At 42.4% G+C, this 19,400-nt stretch overlaps 1 protein-coding gene across 4 annotated transcripts in view; it reads right to left on the reverse strand.

The window, feature by feature from the left end:
• Positions 1–19,400, reverse strand: part of Gria1 (glutamate ionotropic receptor AMPA type subunit 1) — a 355,061-nt gene that overhangs the window by 121,004 nt on the left and 214,657 nt on the right. For all 4 annotated transcript variants that reach the window (XM_070019368.1, XM_070019365.1, XM_070019367.1 and 1 more), the window contains exon 8: positions 11,633–11,737. In XM_070019368.1, coding sequence (XP_069875469.1) covers positions 11,633–11,737 — 105 coding nt within the window. The remainder of the gene's footprint in view (positions 1–11,632; positions 11,738–19,400) is intronic.

The raw sequence follows: 19,400 nt of genomic DNA on the forward strand, positions 1-19,400 counted from the left end.
CTGGGGCTTGAACTCAGGGCCTGGGCACTGTCCCTGAGCTTCTTTTGCTCAAGGCTAGCATTCTACCACTTGAGCCACGGTTCCACTTCTGGCTTTTTCTGTGTACGTGGTATTGAGGAATCAAACCCAGGGCTTCATGCATGCTAGGCAAGCACTCTACCACTCAGCTGCATTCCCAGCCCCAGATCTTATTTGCATTGCCTTGTGCTGAGGTTTTAGTGAGAAGTGGCTAGTTGGATGGAAACTGTGTTTCCCAGATGCTTTGCCTCTAGTTGGATCAGATAATTGGGCTAAGGCCAATGGAAGGCAACAGAGGGGATTGCCTATCGCTTCTCTCACAAAACTCTCCAGCACAATTTCCATTTTTCTCCCTCTTGCCCATCATTTGCTAGATGCTGACAGCAAGAAAGACACTAGGAGTCTGGGGAGCCTCCATACAACCTAAGTCCAAGCCGAGAGCCTTCAGGCCAAAAAAACCCAGCACTGAGTTAAACAAGAATGGAATTTCTATTACATTCAACAGCTGAGATTTCAGTTCACTCTGCACAGCACCTGTGGCTCTCTCTAAGAGCAGACATTCACAGAATTTGGAGTGACTAAGTTTCTATGTAACTTTAGCTGAATTCTGCTTGAGCTGTTCTTTCATTGAGTTTACCATCACATTTATTATTTTTTCTTATGGGCTGACAGGTTTATAGCAGTATGGGCTGGATTAGTATGTTCCCTGGTTGCTTAGCAATGGTCAATAAACTGCCCACTCATTTGATAAAGTATCATTTATTTGCATGGGCCTACTATATATCAGAACACTCTAGGCACTGAGAATATAATAAATAGAACAAATATAGTCTTTCATTTAGTGGTGCTAAGTGCCATTCATACCGAAAGTTAACTGCAACTAGGATGGTATTGGGGAGTTGTGGCTTTTAAGGGTTGATTGGGTCATGGGAATGCCATTCTCATGAATGGATTAATGCTGTTATTGGCTCTGCCCTCCTGAAGGGTGTTATTGTGTGGCTGGGCTCATTATTACAATGATATAAACAAAGCTCTCTCGATTGGGTGCCAGTGGCTTTGGCCTCCATAATCCTAGCTACTCAGGAGGCTGAGATCTCAGAGTCAAGGTTTGAAGCCAACCCGGGCAAGAAAGTTCATGAGACTCTTATCTCTAATTAACTAGCCAAAAAAAAGCCAGAAATGGAGTTGTGGTTCAAGTGGCAGAGTGCTAGCCTTGAGAAAGAAGCTCAGAGACAGTATCCAAGCTCTGAGTTCAAAGCCCAGGAATGGCAACAACAAACAGTTCTCTGGTGCATGCTACCTTACTAGGTGATGGCTTTAACCATGTTACAATGAAGCAAGGTGGCCCTTACCAGATGGTACAGCCTTAAGATATTAGACTACTTGGCTGCCAGAGCTGTAAGCAATTATTTATTTGTTTGTTTATTATTTATTTATTTTTCAAGTTATTGTGTCTGTGGTAGTCTGTTATAGCAGTAGAATATGGACTTAGAAGTGGCAAAAAAGGAACAGAAGAGGAAAAAACAACAACAAAAAGACAATACGTTCCACTCTTGAGGTTGGCAAATCTTACATTAAAAGGAGCATACAGGAGATTTTTAAGCCTTTGAGATCATATAGTTTCTGTTGCAAACACTCATATTTGCTGGAAACCTTAGGCAAATGAGCATGGCTGTGTCCCCCTTCACCCCCAACCTTCATTTATGGACACAGATTAGACTTGTCATGATTTTCAAATGTCACCAAATAGTCTTGCTTTTAAAAATTATTTTAAAGTCATTGTATAAAGGAATTGCCATTCAGCAAAACAGTTTATGAATACAATGCAAACGAAGCGAGGTCATCCTCATTCATCATTCTCATTCATCCCTTTCAACCCACTCCTTCCCTTGCTTTTCTCAAGTTACAGAATATGCTTTTTTGTTGTTTTGTTTTTTGTCAGTTGTGGGGCCTTAACTCTGGGCCTGGGCGCTGTCCCTCAGCTCTTCAGCTCAAGGCTAGCACTCTACCACTTGAGCCACAGTGCCACTTACATTTTTTTTCTGTTTATGTGGTGCTGAGGAATTGAACTCAGAGCCTCATGAATGCGAGGCAAGCATTCTACCACTGAGCCACCTTCCCAGCCCCAGAATATGCATTTTTGACTACACTCTTCCTGCCTCTCTTCACTTATCTATTTCTCTTCCCTTGTTCCAACCCCTACCCTACCTCTTTCAGGTACCCATTTCCTGTTGTTCTGTTTGTTGACCTTTGATTTAGCCTTTTTAAGGAATTACTTGGATTGAGCCTTCTCCTGCATCTACCATATTTCAGTTAATACATTTGCATAAACTTGCATAGCCTCTAAAGTCTTTACTTGTATGTTTATAAACCAATTCTAGTCTTCACATATGAGAGAAAACATGCAGACTTTGTCACTCTGGGCCTGACTTCCTTCACTTACTGTTAATTTTTTCCAGGTCCTTTCATTTCTTTGCAAACGATGCAATATCATTCTTTCAAATGGATGAGTAAAATTCCATTATGGATGCATACCATTTTGGAAACCAGTATGGAGGTTCCCCCAAAACTTAAAATATCCAGCTACTCCATGATCCAGCAATCCACTCCTGGGGTCTTTATCCAAAAGATTGCCACCCAGAATAGAGTAAAGCCACAAGCACAACCATGTTCATTGCAGCCCTATTCACCATAGCCATGGTATAGAATCAATTCAGATGCCTCTAATGGATGAATGAACCAAATAGTCTTCCTAAGAATTCATTTCACCTATTTGTTGAAACATAAATACCAATCTCTTGTGGCTGTTTATTCATGACATGTGAAAAAAAAAACAAGTTATGGGGGTTGAATCTGGACTGCAGGATGAAGTTTTAAAATTTCAGTTTAGATCAATGAACCAACAGACATGTGTTATAAAAGATAAGCATTATGAAAAACATGAAATGGCATTCTGTGACACTGGTGGGAAGGTGGAGTCATTTTTATATACAGTGATCTGGGACAATTGTTACATGTTTTTTCTTTGAACTGAGACTTGAATGCCAAAGAGAAACACAGTCCATCAAAACATGATGATGGAGATGACTAGTTAATACAAAAGCAAGTGTTAATGCCATGAGGAACAGCAAATGTGCTGCACTCAAAAAAAGAAAACATAAACCATATACAAATAAGAGTAATCATCTAGAGAAAGAGACTCTGCCAAGGGCAGGAGATACATTATAATTTCTTGCTAATAGAAAAATGGAAAAGTTTTAAGCAGGGGAGCAAAATATTTTTTAGGTATGTTTGAAACTAATTTTCAGATCTTTCATTTCATTTTTCTATAGGTCATGAGGCTTGAACTCAGGGCCTGGGTGCTGTTTTGGAGCTCTCTGTTCAAGGCTAGTGTTCTACCACTTTGCACCACACTTCCACTTCCAGTTTTCTTGTGATTAATTGGAGATAAGAGTCTCATGGACTTTCTTGTCCAGGCTGGATTTGAACCATGATCCTCAAATTTCAGCCTCCTGAGTAGCTAGGATGACAGGCATGAGCCACCAGCACCTGGGTGTATTTTCAAATCATATAGTGAAAAATGACCCACTAGAAGGGTCAGAGGATAGATAGACATTGTCTCCATAAACTGCTTTGTGGAATGGCCATTCCTTTGTAAAACTACTTAACAATAATAAAAATTAAAAAAGAAAAGAAAAGAACATAGATAGGCAGGAAGATCCCTGCCTGGTAGTGGTAGTGTGTGTGTGTGGGGGGGGGGTGTTTAAGGCATGGAGTATGGAAGTGATTTGGGTCCTGGGGTCAGTGGATGGAAATGGATGGAGATGATGGTTGGCTAGAGGCCGTGTCTTAGAGAGCATTAATCTCATTGGTTTATCCATCAGTGGACAGCCAGGACTGAGAGGAAACTTCCAAAAGGGCCTATGAATTCTGAAAGAGCAACAGATACTTTGAGATTTTAGAAGATGCCTTTTAGAAGCGAGATCATCATGGTCTTTATCTCTGCCATGTCTTTCTATTTCAGTCAAGGTCAGAGATGAAGATAATAAACTTAGGACAGACACAGCAAAGGGAATACTAAAATCAAGTGTCTTCAATCAGATGCAACAACAACAACAACAACAACAAAATCCCAGCAGGTAACCAAGACGGCACAGCCACAATGCTGGTCTTTCGATGACAGGATTTGCCAGGGAATTTTCTCTTATAATTCTCCCATGGGCAGCCTTTTATGAGACTGTCTAATTCTACCTAAATTTTGACTAGGTAGTCAGTGTCAGTCCCCAGGGAATCTCTATATAGGATTCCTAGGATTTGGTTTCCATGGAGCCAGCACTGGTCCAGGCATCTAAGGTCCTAAACTTCAGGATGTATAGAGGCCCTCTGCACATGTTTCTGTGGATAACAAGTTACATCCAAACACCCAGAGGATGTGCTGGCTTACAATTTAGTAGATATAGGCTGGAAACCCAGACCAGGATCAAATAGCTTCCTTTCTATTGCACACACCAGGTAAGGCTCTGTCATGTTTACAGAAACCGGCCCAACTAGGTCACCCTCAGCAAACCTGAAACATGATTGCTTAGCAGCCTGATTGGGCAAAAGGCCCCAAAAGGCACAGATGTGGAGGGATTGATTTTGTAAAAGTCAGATCCCCTCTGAACAAAGAATGTGTAAGCCCCACATTTGAAGAAAGGGTTTAGTGGTGGGAAGGTAAGTATAAAAAGAAATACAGCCTCAGGATGGGAAAAAATAAAGCACCACCATTTGTTTGTGGAGATATATATCTATATATCTATATACACACACACATATATATTCAGGTTACTCTGTGAGTTGTTTGCTGCTTCATCTATTCCACGGACTTATGCAGCCTGACTCACTCAGAGTCAATACTGACGTCAAATGGGGACAAGCAAACAGGCAGGCGTGGGCTGGGTGTCCAACTGCAGGCCCAGTGTTGCTCCTTTGACCCTCTTACTAAGTGGATTCAGGCACTGTCGCCTGATTCTTGCAGCAGTTCTGTCAGGCAGAAGGGTATTATCTCTTCCCTCTTTCTTTTTCCTCTTCTCCCTTCCCTCTCCTTCCCCTTCTTCTACCCCTTCCCCTTCCCTCTGTTCCCTTTCCTTCTCTTTCTTCCCTTCCCTTCCTCCTCTCTCAATCTCTGTCTCCCCTCTCTCAAATCTCACTAGGTAGCTCGTGCTGACCTTGAACTCCCATTCTTCATATTACAGGGGTGTGCTACCAAGAGCATCTGGTATTATCCTAGAGACTATGGAATTGAGGTTCAGGAAGGCTAAATCACTTGTTTGAATCATGCACCTGTTACAAAGTCAGATGGATTTCACTTCTAGACTTCCTCTTTTCTAAAGCACCTGTCTGTTTAGCACCCAAGTTTGAAAATATGCAAGTCACTGGGCCTCATCTCTTTTTCTTAAAAAGATAAGTAGCCAGGAGCTGAGAGCTAGCAATCTGCATTTAAAAAGGATATTTTTTTGGTGCCAAATACTGAGGTTTGAACTCAGGGCCTGAGTGCTGACCTTGAGCTGTTTGGTTCAAGGCTAGTGTTCTACTACTAGACACATAGTTCCACTTCCAGCTTTTTAGTAGGTAATTAGAGATAAGAGTCTCACAGACTTTCCTGCCTAGGCTGGCTTGGAACCTCAATCCTCAGATCTCAGCCTCCTGAGTTGGGATTACAGGCAGGAGCCACCAGTGGCCTGGTTAAAAATCTGCTTTTTTAATCAGGCCTTCAGGTAATTCTGCTGGCTGAGAACCATTAGTATTATATTATATTATATAGTATTAGTATAACATTGTATATATAGCACTAGCATTATATTGTATATAGTATTAGTATTATATATAGTATTCGTATTATATTGTATATCATGTTAGTATTAGTATTATATTGTATTATATAGTATTATGTAATAGTAATATTATAGTATTAGCATTATAAACCTTCTGCTTCTTGAAGATAATGTCTTAAGGGGATGAGAAACCTCCTTGGATCTCTTTGGAGAAGTTTATGGTAAAGCCAAAGGCATGAGATCCCCACCTCCAAGAGCACTACTGGGGGAAGGTCACACCAAACGCAGTTCGCCCACTAAAGGTCCCTGACTGTACATTCACAATGGGTTGAGCTCCACATAGTGGGACAATGTGGTTAGGGGAGTGAGGTTGGTAAAAATACTACCACATGGAGATTTTCAGACACATCTAAGATGTCAGAACTGAGAGAATCAGGGATCCCATGGCCTGACATCTTTCAAAGAAGCTCAGAGACTCGCTGATGTCCATATAGTTAGATACGGGTCATCAGGATGGAATTCATGTTGTGTTCCCATCACATCCAAGCTATTGCTCATGCATAGAAAAAGACAGGAGTGAGGTGCTGGTGGCTCACACCCATAATTCAATTGATTTGCTTATTCGGAAGGCTGAGATGTGAGGATCATAGTTCGCAGCCAGCCCAGAAAGGGGGGAAAAAATCTGTGAAATGCTTTTCTCCATTGCACCTACAAAAAGCCAGAAATGAAATGGTGGCTTAGGTGGTAGAACACTAAGCTTGAACAAAAAAAATAAAAGATAATGCCTAGTCCTTGAGTTCAAGCCTCAGTACTTAGGGACACTTAGGCACATAAAATATGGTTTTGGGGCTGGGAAGGTGGCTCAGAGGTAGAGCGCTTGCCTTGCATGCCTGAGGCCCTGGGTTTGATTCCTCAGCACCACATAAGCAAAAAGAAAAAAGCCAGAAGTGGAGCTGTGGCTCAATTGGTAGAGTGCTAGCCTTGAGCTGAAGAGCTGAGGGACAGCGCCCAGGCCCAGAGTTCAGGCCCCACGACCGGACCCTCCCCCCCAAAAATAAAATAAAATATGGTTTTATTTTAAAGTATTCTAGTAGCCCAGAGAAGAAAATTCAGATCAGCATTTATGGGTACACGTGTGTATAAAAATTATGTGTATGTATGTATATATATATATATATATACATGTATACATACAAGTACATATCCACATGTACATGCATCACATATTTTTAACTTTAACATTAATTTTAATTTAAATTAATTTGAATTAATTCAAGTTAAAATTTAATTTTAGTTGAAGCAAAGGTTTGATTAGTTGTACTTGGTTTTATATTTTCTTTTTAAGTCCAGTTGGCCTCAAATTCATGACCATCCTGTCTTACCCTCCAAATTGTGCCACCTTACCCACCTGGCTCAATATTTATGTTTTTTTTTTTATTTTTTATTTTTTTTATTTTTTTTGCCGGTCATGGGGCCTGAACTCTGGGCCTGGGCGCTGTCCCTCAGCTCTTCAGCTCAAGGCTAGCGCTCTACCACTGGAGCCACAGCGCCACTTCCGGCTTTTTCTGTTTATGTGGTGCTGAGGAATCGAACCCAGGGCCTCATGCTTGCAAGGCATGCACGCTACCGCTGAGCTACCTTCCCAGCCCAATATTTATGTTTTAATTGTGTCTGCCAGGCATTGCCTAGAAACAACAAATTTGTCTGGGAGAGAGTGAGGGAAGGGGTGACATTGCCCAAAATGAAATGTACTCATGACCTGATTAATGTAACTGGAACCCCTCTGTACATCATCTTTAGAATAACAATTAAAATTTTTAAATTAAAAAAAACTGATTAAAAAGAAGTAACAATTTGTGCCACTGGAAGAAATACTTAGAAATATCTATCTATACTATCAATATGTATGTATGTATGTATCTATCTATCTATCTATCTAGCTATTTATCTATCTATGTTTTTTTCTCCTCCTGAGGACAAAAGGCAATTCTGAGGGCTCTGAGGGACAGTTAAGTTCCATGCTTAGGGGCTGGAAATGTGGCTTGCCTAGCATGCATGAAGCCCTGGGTTCAATTCCTCAATTCCACATAAACAGAAAACACCAGAAGTGGCACTGTTGCTCAAGTGGTAGAGTGCTAGCTTTAAGCCAACGAAGCTCAGGGACAAGTGCCCAGGCTCTGGGTTCAAGCCCCAGGACTGGAGAAAAATAAAACCATGATGAGTAGTTTTCTAAGAGTAATTGACTTGCTTATTCCAGTTCATCTATGAAAGATATATGCAGCATTTCCATTTGTATCCAAAAGCGGGGGATAGTTCCCCCTGGCCCTCCTCGGAATCTAAAAGGAAGATGGTCTGGGGAGGAGGGAGAGTCACATGACTGCTGTCCCTGCCAGGGGCAGCCCCAGCTGGTCCTCTCAACCCTCCATCATCAGAACCGACCTAATTGTGTCGCTCCTCTCATCCACTCAACCACAACAGTGATAACCGTGGCAGGATGAGCAATTGCTAGGAATTCAAGGACCCAAAATAAGAGCTTCCTTTATTCACTAGCTCACTGAGACCCTCAGGTAGCCTGCCTGGTCTCTCTGCCTCAGTTTATCTACCCAGAAAGGGGTTATAGCTCTAAGGTCAATATATTTCATAGCCATAGCCACCTGAAAGAGAAAAAGACTACAAAAGGGGTATACAAGCCATCTTTTTTTTTTTTTTTTTGTCAGTTGTGGGGCTTGAACTCAGGGCCTGGGCACTGTTCCTGAACTTCTCTGCTCGAGGTTAACACTCCATCACTTGGAGCCACAGCTCCACTTCTAGCTTTTTTTTGTTGTTGTTTGTGGTTCATTGAAGATTAGAGTCGCACAGACTTTTCTGGGCTGGCTTTGAACAGTGGTCTTCAGATCTCAGTTTCCTGAGTAACTGGGATTATACCAGTGCTTGGCACCTAAACAAGCCATCTTGATGTTCACCATATACCAGCTATGTGCCCATTTGTCCTGTGCTGTACATGTGACTAGCCACATCATGGAACCAAAATCAGGCCCTAATCCAAGGATGAGCTGTTTCCCATTTGAGAGATGTGGAAACGGAGGGTTATTAAGAGCTGAGTAACAGAGAGGTACTCTCTTTCTGGAAAATAACTTATTACTTGTCTAGCAAAAAAGAACTCAGATTATTCCCAGAAGAATATATTTCACATGGCAGCTATTTGTTCACAAACAGACAGACAGACAGTGTTCTTGTGCAGTCATTATACCAGCACTGGGAATGTCACTCAGTGATATGCAGTGACACGGTAGAGTGACACACCTAACATGCATAAGGTTCCAGGTTCTATCCTCTACATTAAAAAGAAAGAAAGAAAGAAAGAAAGAAAGAAAGAAAGAAAGAAAGAAAGAAAGAAAGAAAGAAAGAAAGAAAGATTGCATCTTAGCTCAGAGAGATGTACTGAATGGAAAAATGATAGAAGAAAGAAGAAGAAGAAGAAGAAGAAGAAGGAGGAGGAGGAGGTGGAGGAGAAGGAGGAGGAGGAGGAGGAGGAGGAGGAGGAGGAGGAGGAGGAGGAGGAGGAGGAGGTGGTGATGATGGTGGTGATGGTGGTGATGGTGATGATGGTGGTGATGGTGATGATGGTATATGTGTGTATGTGTTTTGTTTTAAGCCCTTGTTTGTAGTAATTTGGTACAGCCACATAAGGAAACTATCAGATCCTTGATAAAGGGGAGGAATTGAGACAGTTTAGGAAGTAAGGAGGTAAGCTCCAGACAACAGAGTACAGAAGATGGGCTCAGGGAGTGGAAGAGGATACATAGTACCTCTGGAAGAATCTTCTGTGGGTCTGTGTTGTCTGGTATGAAAGCCCCTGCTGTCTCTGTCTCTGTCTCTGTCTTTCTCATTGTTATGGCTGTAGAGCACTTGATATGTGCCCCAGAAACACCAGCTTTTAAATTCTTTTTTTTTTTTTTTTTTTTTGATCCAGTCGTGAGTCCTGAACTCTGGGCCTGGGTGCTGTCCCTCAGCTCTTCAGCTCAAGGCTAGTGCTCTACCACTTGAGCTACAGCGTCACTTCTGGCTTTTTTCTTTTTGCTTATGTGGTGCTGAGGAATCGAACCCAGGACCTCAGGCATGCAAGGCAAGCGCTCTACCACTGAGCCATCTTCCCAGCCTAGCTTTTAAATTCTTATTGATGTAAAATTAAGTTTAAATAGTCACTCATGGCTTGGGGCAAGTGTAGATTTCACAGCACAGACACAAGAGAGCCTTGTGTTTGAAATACAGTGTCCACTATCAGTGTGTCAGCACTTCAGCCAATCATAGAAGCTCTAAATCTTTTAATGACCCTATGTGGCCAGAATCACCATTTACGTGGTGACAAAACTAAGTCACAAAGAACCTAGATAAGCTGCGTACCAGTGACTCATTCCTGTTATCCTAGCTACTCATCTGAGGATAGAGGTTCAAAGACAGCCTTGGCAGAAAAGTCTGTGAGACTCTTATCTCCAATTAACCACCAGAAAACTGGAAGTGGCATTGTGGCTCAAGTGGTAGAGCACTTGCTTTGAGCTGAAGAGCTCAGGGACAGCGCCCAGGCCCAGAATTCAAGCCTCATGACCAACAAAAAAGAAAAGCAAAAAAGAACTGGGTAATAATGTGTTCAGACTAGTGAGTAGAGAAGCCAAGTTTCCATTCCAGGCTCCCAGAACTATTCCCACCTATCATCCCCGACTAGCTCTACATCCCTACACTACTGCAAGGAGACAGACCTGTGTCCAAGACCCCACATGGGGAAATCAAGGCTGCCATGAAACATAAGAGGGCCAGGAAAAGCCCTTGGAGAATGACTTTTGTTGAATGCTAAAACTTGAGGCCACAAAAATAAGAGACTTTGTTGTTGTTGTTGTTGATTTTGTTGTCTTTTCCTTTTGTCTTGTTAGTTTCTTTGTCTTCGGGAGTAACCAAGAGAGGCACAGAAAAGGTGGGACAAAGGGTGAACAAACACAGCAGTGGTCCTCACTAGACACTGTGGAAAATGAACTACACACCTTGTAGGTGGGGATGGGAGAGAAAAACTGCGAGAGAGTGAAGGAAGGGGTGAAATGGCTTCAAAAGGAATGTACTCATGACCTGACTCATGTAACTGGAATCCCTTTGTATATCACCTTTACAATAGTAATAAGATATAGTCTATTTCTTTATCTATTTATTTTTGCCAGTCCTGGGCCTTGAACTCAGGGCCTGGGCATTATTCTTTTTGCCCAAGGGTAGCACAAGCTTCTGAATATTATCCCATGGACTTGAAAATTATGTAAAAGTTTTAGTATATAGGCATATTCCATATCAAATGTAATTAATTAATTTTGTGCAAGTCCTGGGGCTTGAACTCAGGGCCTGGGCTCCAGTCCCTGAGCTTTTTTACTCAAGGCTAGCACTCTACCACTTAAGCCACAGTGCCACTTCTGGCTTTTTTTGGTGTCATCAGAGATAAGAGTCTCAAGGACTTTGCTGCTCCAGGCTGGCTCTGAACCGTGATCTTCAGATCTTAGCTTTCGATGTGTATTCCTGACCTTTGGGTTTTACTAGCACTCTGAGTAAAAATGGGGAGGGGAGAGGGATTCTCTTTTCTATTTTGCAGAAGGGACATGAATTCCTAGTTACCTCTTAAGAAGAGTCTCTTCTAGAACCCATAATGCCTGAGTCTCTTTCAATGATTGGGTCCAAGAAAGGTGGGCTCACAGGGCCCTCATTTGAACCCAGGGCATCTCCTCGGTCCTCTCTTCTCTACACAGGGAAGCAAAGCAGGTACTTGCCTTTCGAATACCGTCATGTTTCATTTCAATCACGTGGAGGGTGTAGTTGGTCCGGCGTCCTTTCTCATTAAACTGCACGTTTCCCGTCAAACCTTCAAACCGCACCTACAAAACAGAAGCCAGAATGGCAAACCATGGAATCAGAAGTGGTGCTTCCTATTTTGTTTGTTTTCTGCTGAACCTAAGACCATGACCTGGATCATGATGTTGGAGTAGCCCAAGTGCTTACCCTTCCTATTCTCCCATCCTTATAATACCTTGGGTTTACACTTGAGAATGGTCCCTTCATTCTTTTGTAAGGTGAGTGATGGAATAAAATCCCTGGAAATCTAAAAGGACGGAGTTGTACTTCAGTTTCTCCATTCATAGCCATTTGACTCGCAGGGGGTCATCTTTTTAAGCTTCCGGTTTTCAAAGTTCCTTCTCTGCCTATTTCAAATGATCCAGAGAAGGTGAATGTGTGCTTTAGAATCTGGGAGCCCTAGAGGAAGAGCCATGTTCCAACCAGAATGTGTAGAGAATTTCCTTGTAGAGGCCTCGGTCATGTGAAAATATAACAAAGAGTAGAGTCCTGAAATCTACCACATGGAACTCCTTTACTCTGATGTGTCAGATCAAACTTTTAATAGACACATAGCTTCAAGTCTGAATGAAAGATAAACATGTATCTACAAATGAAAAATGAAGCTAGGAAGGTTGATGGGATGGTGGGTGGAGTTGGAGAGATGGGAGAGAATGAAGAAAGGGGTGACATTGATGATGATGCATTATACTCATAAACTGACATGTGGCATTGAAACCCCTTTGTATGACAATTTAAAGATGAATAAGACAAATAAATAAAAAGAAACAACAGGAACCAGTATACAAGGACACATGCACCTCCATGTTCATTGCAGCCAAGATATGGAAACAACCCAGATGCCCCACTACAGATGAAGGGATCCAAAAATTGTGGTACCTATATACAATGGAATATTATGCAGCCATTAGAAAGGACAAAATAATGGCATTGGCAGGGCAATGGATGGATTAGAGAAAATCTTGTTGAGTGAGGTAAGCCAAGAGCAAAGAGACACATGGTCTTCCTGATAAGTGGAATTTAAATCCAAAACGTAAGGAGATACGACAAAGTAAATAAGACTCGAGAAACAAAAGACCTCCACTTATCTGGTTGTATCATTACTAAATGACCCCATTCTGCTGACTACATATGTGGTATATATGTGCACATCAGAGGGAAACTAGGAGGAGGAAACAGAAACAGAGGGAAACTGGGGAAAACATACAACAGCAGGACATCAGCTGCAGTGGACATTGATCAAAATGAACTAAGCAACTCAATGGCAGCGATGGGAGGGAGGGAATGAGTGGGAAAGAGTGAACAGCTGATACTAAGCAAAAGGAAAGAAATGTACCTATCACCTGATGTGGAAGAAATAACTTTATTGTCAAAGCTCATAGAATTAATAAATTTTATAGACCACGATAAAGAAAATTTGCCCCCTGAAGGTTAGAATGTGTTTGTGACTTTAACTAAGTATCACTCTCTCACAATACTGTGAAATGTATATAATCACTTAATCGCAATAAAAAGTTGCTCTAAAAAAACGAACAGTAAAGAAAAAAAAAAGATCAAGAGGTTTTTATATCCAGGAGGTTTAGGGCTAATCTTATTGATTGTAGGTAACCAGTTCATCTCATCCAATTCCACCCACCAATTGAAGACTACTTGTATATCAAACACATAGATACAAGAGTCAAAAAACCTTATGCTGACCGTGTGTTGTCCCCATATTCTTCTTGTCCCAGGACAGTAAGACAAGTTTCTGTTACCAATACAGATTCTGCCCTATGACTCAGCAGCGTTTATTTTTTCCTTACCTACAAATAGCTTAAAAGGAAGCCTTACAGAATTTCATCTTTTTTTTTTTTTAGATAGTAGTCAGTCTTTCACCTTTGGGAAATTCAAGAATTGATTTGTGTGTGCGTGTGTGCGTGTGCGTGTGTGTGTGTGTGTTATAGAAAGAGAGAGAGGGAGAGAGAGAGAGAGGGAGAGAGAGAGACAGAGACAGAGATAGAGACAGAGATAGAGAGAGAATATGTATATGTGCTCACATGCATGTGTGTTCACCCTCTTATCACGTTATGGCTTGAAGTCTCAATGGGGAGACCATGCCAGGCCCCAAGGCACTGAGCAAATAATACAACAAGCATTTGCCCTTTCTCAGGTGAAAGCTGAAGCCATCTCCAGCTCTGAAAAAATATCTGGGCTGTCCTTGCTTTTTTTTTTCCCAGAAGGAAAACAAAGCACAGATCCTGCTGCAAAGAATAAAGGCAAGAAGCCATTCCAGACTATAGACAACTTCACTTTCTTTCCTTATTGGCCATCTCTTGGTCACATTTCGCTCTCCCATTGGTTCAGGGTCAATGTAGGGTTGCTATGTTGGTGGGTTTCACTTTAAGTTGACTTAAATAAGCAGAATAGGGTAGATGTGTAGCAAGACTGGAGTGTCATTTTACCAATCTTTTTTATTTTGTGGCATTGTGGAGCTTGAACTCAAGGCCTAAGCATTGTCCCTGGGCTTTTCTGCTCAAAGGGCAAGTGCTCTACCAGTTGAGCCACAGCTCTACTTCAGGCTTTTTTGGTGCTTAACTGGAGATAAGAATTGCATGGACTTTCCTGTCCAGACTGGCTTTGAACCATGGATCCTCAGATCCTAGCATCCTGAGTAGCTAGGATTACAGGTGTGAGCTGCTAGCACCAGCTTCAGAAGAATCTTCATGTGAGAGAACAACTTGCTTTTCAGCCCCAGTCTCAAGTATCTGAGTAGCTGTCATCACTCTGACACATTAGAATGACAAACTGCATAATCGCTCTATGACTCAGTTTCATTAAGTATGTCATAGGACCAATTAGAGTTAATTATGTCAAATTTGCTTTAAGGATTAAATGAGATATTTTTAACATCAATCCTGGGCCCATGACGGATGTTCAAAAATGCTAGCTGTTGTCATTGTTGTTATCAACAATGATTCTACTATGAACTACGATTATCCCAGTATTGAAGCAATTTTACAAATAATACTTCTATACACATAGGAGGCTCAGAAGGCATGCTTTTGGAGATGAAGATCTTCATTTACATGGGAGAGCCTAAAACTTGGGGAGGTGAAATGATATTAATGAAGTGGCTTGTTCACTTAAGAGAGTAATTGGCCTCTTACCCAGGAAGCCTGTGCTTCTACTCTATCAGCCTGTAGATGGACTCAACAAAACTGTGCCGTCTGGTCCCTGTGACAATTTTTAATGCTACCTTCTGGACCAGGGCATTTCCAGGCATTCCTTGTCCATCCCCAGCTGGACAGTAGTGGGCTTGGCCCATTCTCACTGAGCTTATTTCTTGGATTGCTTCTCGAAGAATGAAGTATGAGGCACATTGTTTGGCACATGGTTGTTTATGTGTGTGTTGTTTAAATGATGATGATGATGGCTATAATTTTGCTGGGTAGAATGGGTGGTAGAAAGTAAGAAGGTCTAAAAGGAAGGTTGTGGGTTGGTCTGGTAAGGTTTCGTTTCAAAGCACAGGACACTTTTTATCAGAAAGACAAAGATTTTTGCTCACTGTTGCTTTTACGGTTACTTCTACAGTTACTGATAAAAATCCAAAGGTCCCATTGGTAAGGGCTTAGTAGAAAATCAGTCAGGAATGACAGGGAGTGACAGAAGCTGATAAACAAAAACATGCAGGAAAACAAATGGAAGTAGGGGCTAATCAAGAATAAGGAAGGAAGAAGGACAAAGGGATGAGGAACTATGGACCGGATTTGCCATCATCAGGAGATTGCAGGAGACACAAAAGGAGATTCATTAGTCGGGAAGCCATCTTCAAAGAACAGGTGCAAAGGCAGAAAACACTACAACATGGCAGATATGGGATAAACTCTGGTCTCGCCCGTAGCATATCTGTGCCACGTGTTTTCTGTCTCTGCCTCATTTCTTTTCGGATAAACTTTTCTCTCATCTTTGCATATGTTCGCAACTTGTCGGAATACTTCTCTTGCCAGATGAAAGGGCTGAAGTTATTTAGCTGTTCTATTTTCTGGTAAAACCACTTGTAAAAAAAAAAAAATCCAGTGGCAATCAGAAGCAAACTCAGGGACTGAGTTTGAGTACCGAGTTTGAGTCCCAATCTTGGATCAAGAATAGTTGCCACTGGCAAGAAGTTTCCCTCAATTGTCCTATGGTCTTCATAAGAAACCATTTCTTGGTTGTTCATAGATCAAAGAAGAGCAGAGGTTCCGAGGTTATGCTGCCCATTTCACAGACAAGATGATCAAGACTCAGAACTTTGTGTCTTGACTACGAGGAAGTTATTAGAAACTAGATAAGGGTAACAGAAGTCCTGCTTCCACAGCACCAAGGTAAATCTCAGTATTAGAAACATGCAAAAGGACACAAACCAGAGCCCTCATTCCATAGCAAGGAATGGTCAAGAGAATGGCTCAATCAAAAACAATTTGTGATGGAGAGTCAGGACACAGAGGAACAAGATTCTCATGGCCTTGTCCACATCTACTCATCTGAGCTCAAGGCATTCATTTCTCCTCCCTACCCCAAGATAAGTGAGGTTGAACTGATGGCACCTAGCTATTTCCACTCGGTTCCTCCTCCCCAGGAATTCATGGTATCATTCTGGCATCTATCAAACTTCCTCCATGAAAGATGGGGAATTAACTTTGGTTTGCTTGTAAATGGAATGGGATGCCAGCTTAATCTGTTGCCAGCAGGAAGCGGAGGCAAGTGTTTTAGTTCCTGCCTGGTACCAGAGGAGTGCATATGAATTTATCTATTATGTGAGGTATGTCAGAACAATTATTCAATGATACTTGTGAAAGCACAATTAAGTTTTTTGTTCTTCTTTATTCTGGGCACTTGTGGAACATACAGGAATCATTGCAATGGGACTTTTTTGGGGGAAGGGGGCATGGGCCTTGTTGCTGTTTCTGAGCTCTTCAGCAAGGCAAGCACTCTACCACCTGAGCCACAATGCCACTTCTAGATTTCTGGTGGTTGATTGGAGATAAGAGTCTCACGGACTTTCCTGCCTGGGATGACGATGAACTGTGATCCTCAGACCTCAGCCTCCTAAGTGGCAAGGATTACAGGGATGAGCCACTGGCAGACAGCCACAAGGGACTTTGAAGAGATGGAGAATACATATCCTCAAATATAACAGGGATGATTGGGAATTTCAAGTCAACAAATATCTGAGATGTGGCAGCTCATGCTTGCAATTCTAGCTACTCGAGAGGCTGAGATTTGAAGACTGAGATTCAAAGCCAGCCCAGGGTAGAAAAGACTATGAGACTCTTGTTTCTAAATTATCAACAAAAAAGGACACAAGTCGAGAGATGACTCAGGTGGTTGAGCACCAGCTTTGAACAGAAATAAGTTAAGGGAGGATGTAAAGTTCTGAGATCAGGCTCTATTATCAGCAGGTGTACACATACACACACACACACACACACACACACACACACACACACACACACACACACACACACACACAGAGCCAAGGAATAGGATGTTGAAAGGGGCAGGAAATGGATGGAGAATTGCCAACGGAAAACCTCAGGAGAAAGGGGGGAATTGGGGCTAAGCCAGTCTAAAAGGATTCTTGTTGAAGACAATAAAGATTATCAGACAGGGCTAGGAAGGTGGTTCAGTGGTAGAGTGCTTCCCTCTCATGCATGAGGCCCTGGGTTCAATTCCTCAGCACCACATAAGCAGAAAAAGCCGGAAGTGGCGCTGTGGCTCAAGTGGTAGAGCTCTAGTCTTGAGCTGAAGAGCTGAGGGACAGCTCCCAGGCCCAGAGTTCAGGTCCCATGACCGGCTCCCCACCCCCAAAAATGATCAGACATTGTCTGAATGTTTGTGGAGGATGAGAAAATTAATCACGGGGTTAGAGACGAAGTCTTGTTAAACTAATGTAACAGGGTTCTTGCTAAAGTTGTATTTTATGTGGAAAACCATGGCTAGGCTTAGTAGGAGCTTGGAGAACATGGCTAGAGTTTGGTCTATAGTCTATGTTGACAGCTGCCTACCACTAGAATTGGATGCAGAAGAAATAGCCCAGAGGTGGTAATTGAGCTACCTCAGACTCCAGGTGTTCATAACTTTGCTCCACTGCTTCGAGGTGAATCTTGTCTCTGCCCTCTCCTGCATGCTCACTAGTTATGAGGCTTCTCAGTGAAGACACTGCTTCGCCTCATTTTATTTTATCTAGACAGAATAAATCTCAGGACACTATGGAGCTTCTACTTTTCCTCTGGAATAACAGGAAGAAAATGCTTGACTCCAACTATTTCATACCATTGCCCCAGTGTTCAAAGAAGCACACACATCAAGCTATTTACTTTCTGAGCCTTATGAGAAACTGATGGGGGAAGCAATTCTGAGTGGACCTCATCCATTTGGTAGACAAATGAAAGGCAAGGGAGGAGCCCAAGATCTCCCCAACCCAGCTGAGTGGGGCCAGGGCTTGAACCTATCTCTTTTCCTAACTCCCATCCCAATGTGCCCTGGACAGTTTTTCCCTGGCTGTGTCTGTCTGTCTGTCTGTCTGTCTCCTTCTCTTCCTCTTCCTCCTCCTGAGCCTTCTCTCTTGCCTCTCCATCTGTCTTGCTTTCTTTCTTCTTCCTCCTTTCCTTTTCCTCCTTCCTCTTCTTCTTCCTACTTCTTCTTCTCCTCCTCCTCCTCACTCTTCTCGTTTCCCCTCCTCCTCTTCCTCTCTTCTTTCTCATTTCTCTTTCCATCTCCCTCTCTCTATCTCCCCTTCTCCCTCTCCCTATCACTCCCTCCCTCTCTCTCTGTCCCTCTGTTTCTATCTCTCTGTCTGTCTGTCTGTCTGTCTGTCTGTCTGTCTGTCTGTCTGTCTGTCTGCCTGTCTGTCTGTCTGTCTGTCTCTCTCTCTCTCTCTCTCTCTCTCTCTCTCTCTCTCTCTCTCTCTCTCTCTCTCTCTCTCTCTCTCTCTCTCCCTCTGCATTTCTCTCAGGGATATTAAGGATGGAACTCAGGGCCTCATGTATGCTAGACAAGTACGATGTTGGAAACTGCATGTCCCAACCCCTTTTACTCCTCAGTGCCATGGTTTGGCTGGTCATGAGCTGATTACCCTGAGAATGCCCATCTGCGTTGCCAGAACAAGCCTTGCTGATGACCCCAATCCCCCAGCACTTCATTCTGCCCTGATGATCCACCTCACCAAGACTCACCAGCAAAACTCAGCTATTAACCCACACCTTTCTAGCATTTTTTTTCTCATATACATTTTTATTCCTCATATACTTGTCTTGCCTCCAAACCTGGAGGCAGGCATATATCTCATACTCCTATGGCTTCTTCCTTCCCAGATCTGGTCCAGCAAAAGTGCTGAGCATCTCTTTCCTCATATGTACATAATTATTGGCTGATAGATCACAATAGCAAAGACTAAAGGGGATGATTAACATTTAGGACAAGTTTTCCAAATTTGAGGCTTTGGGCTAGGTTTCTAGACTCAATTGTTCTGCCACTCCCATTCTTGGTCCTCCAGAAATATACACATATGCCTGTGTGCATATTTCTGAGCAAAAAGGATCCAAAGGTTTTCCTTTCCTTAATCCTATCTTTAAAGGTTAATAACTTTCTCTGTGTCTCCTCACAAGTGCTTACTGGACTTGGAGATTTGGCTCCTTTCTGCGCACCAGAAACACATAGATGCCT

The sequence above is a fragment of the Dipodomys merriami genome, unplaced genomic scaffold (genome assembly GCF_024711535.1).
Source record: "Dipodomys merriami isolate MVZ:Mamm:240054 unplaced genomic scaffold, mDipMer1.0.p SCAF_130, whole genome shotgun sequence".
Classification (NCBI taxonomy): Eukaryota; Metazoa; Chordata; class Mammalia; order Rodentia; family Heteromyidae; genus Dipodomys; species Dipodomys merriami.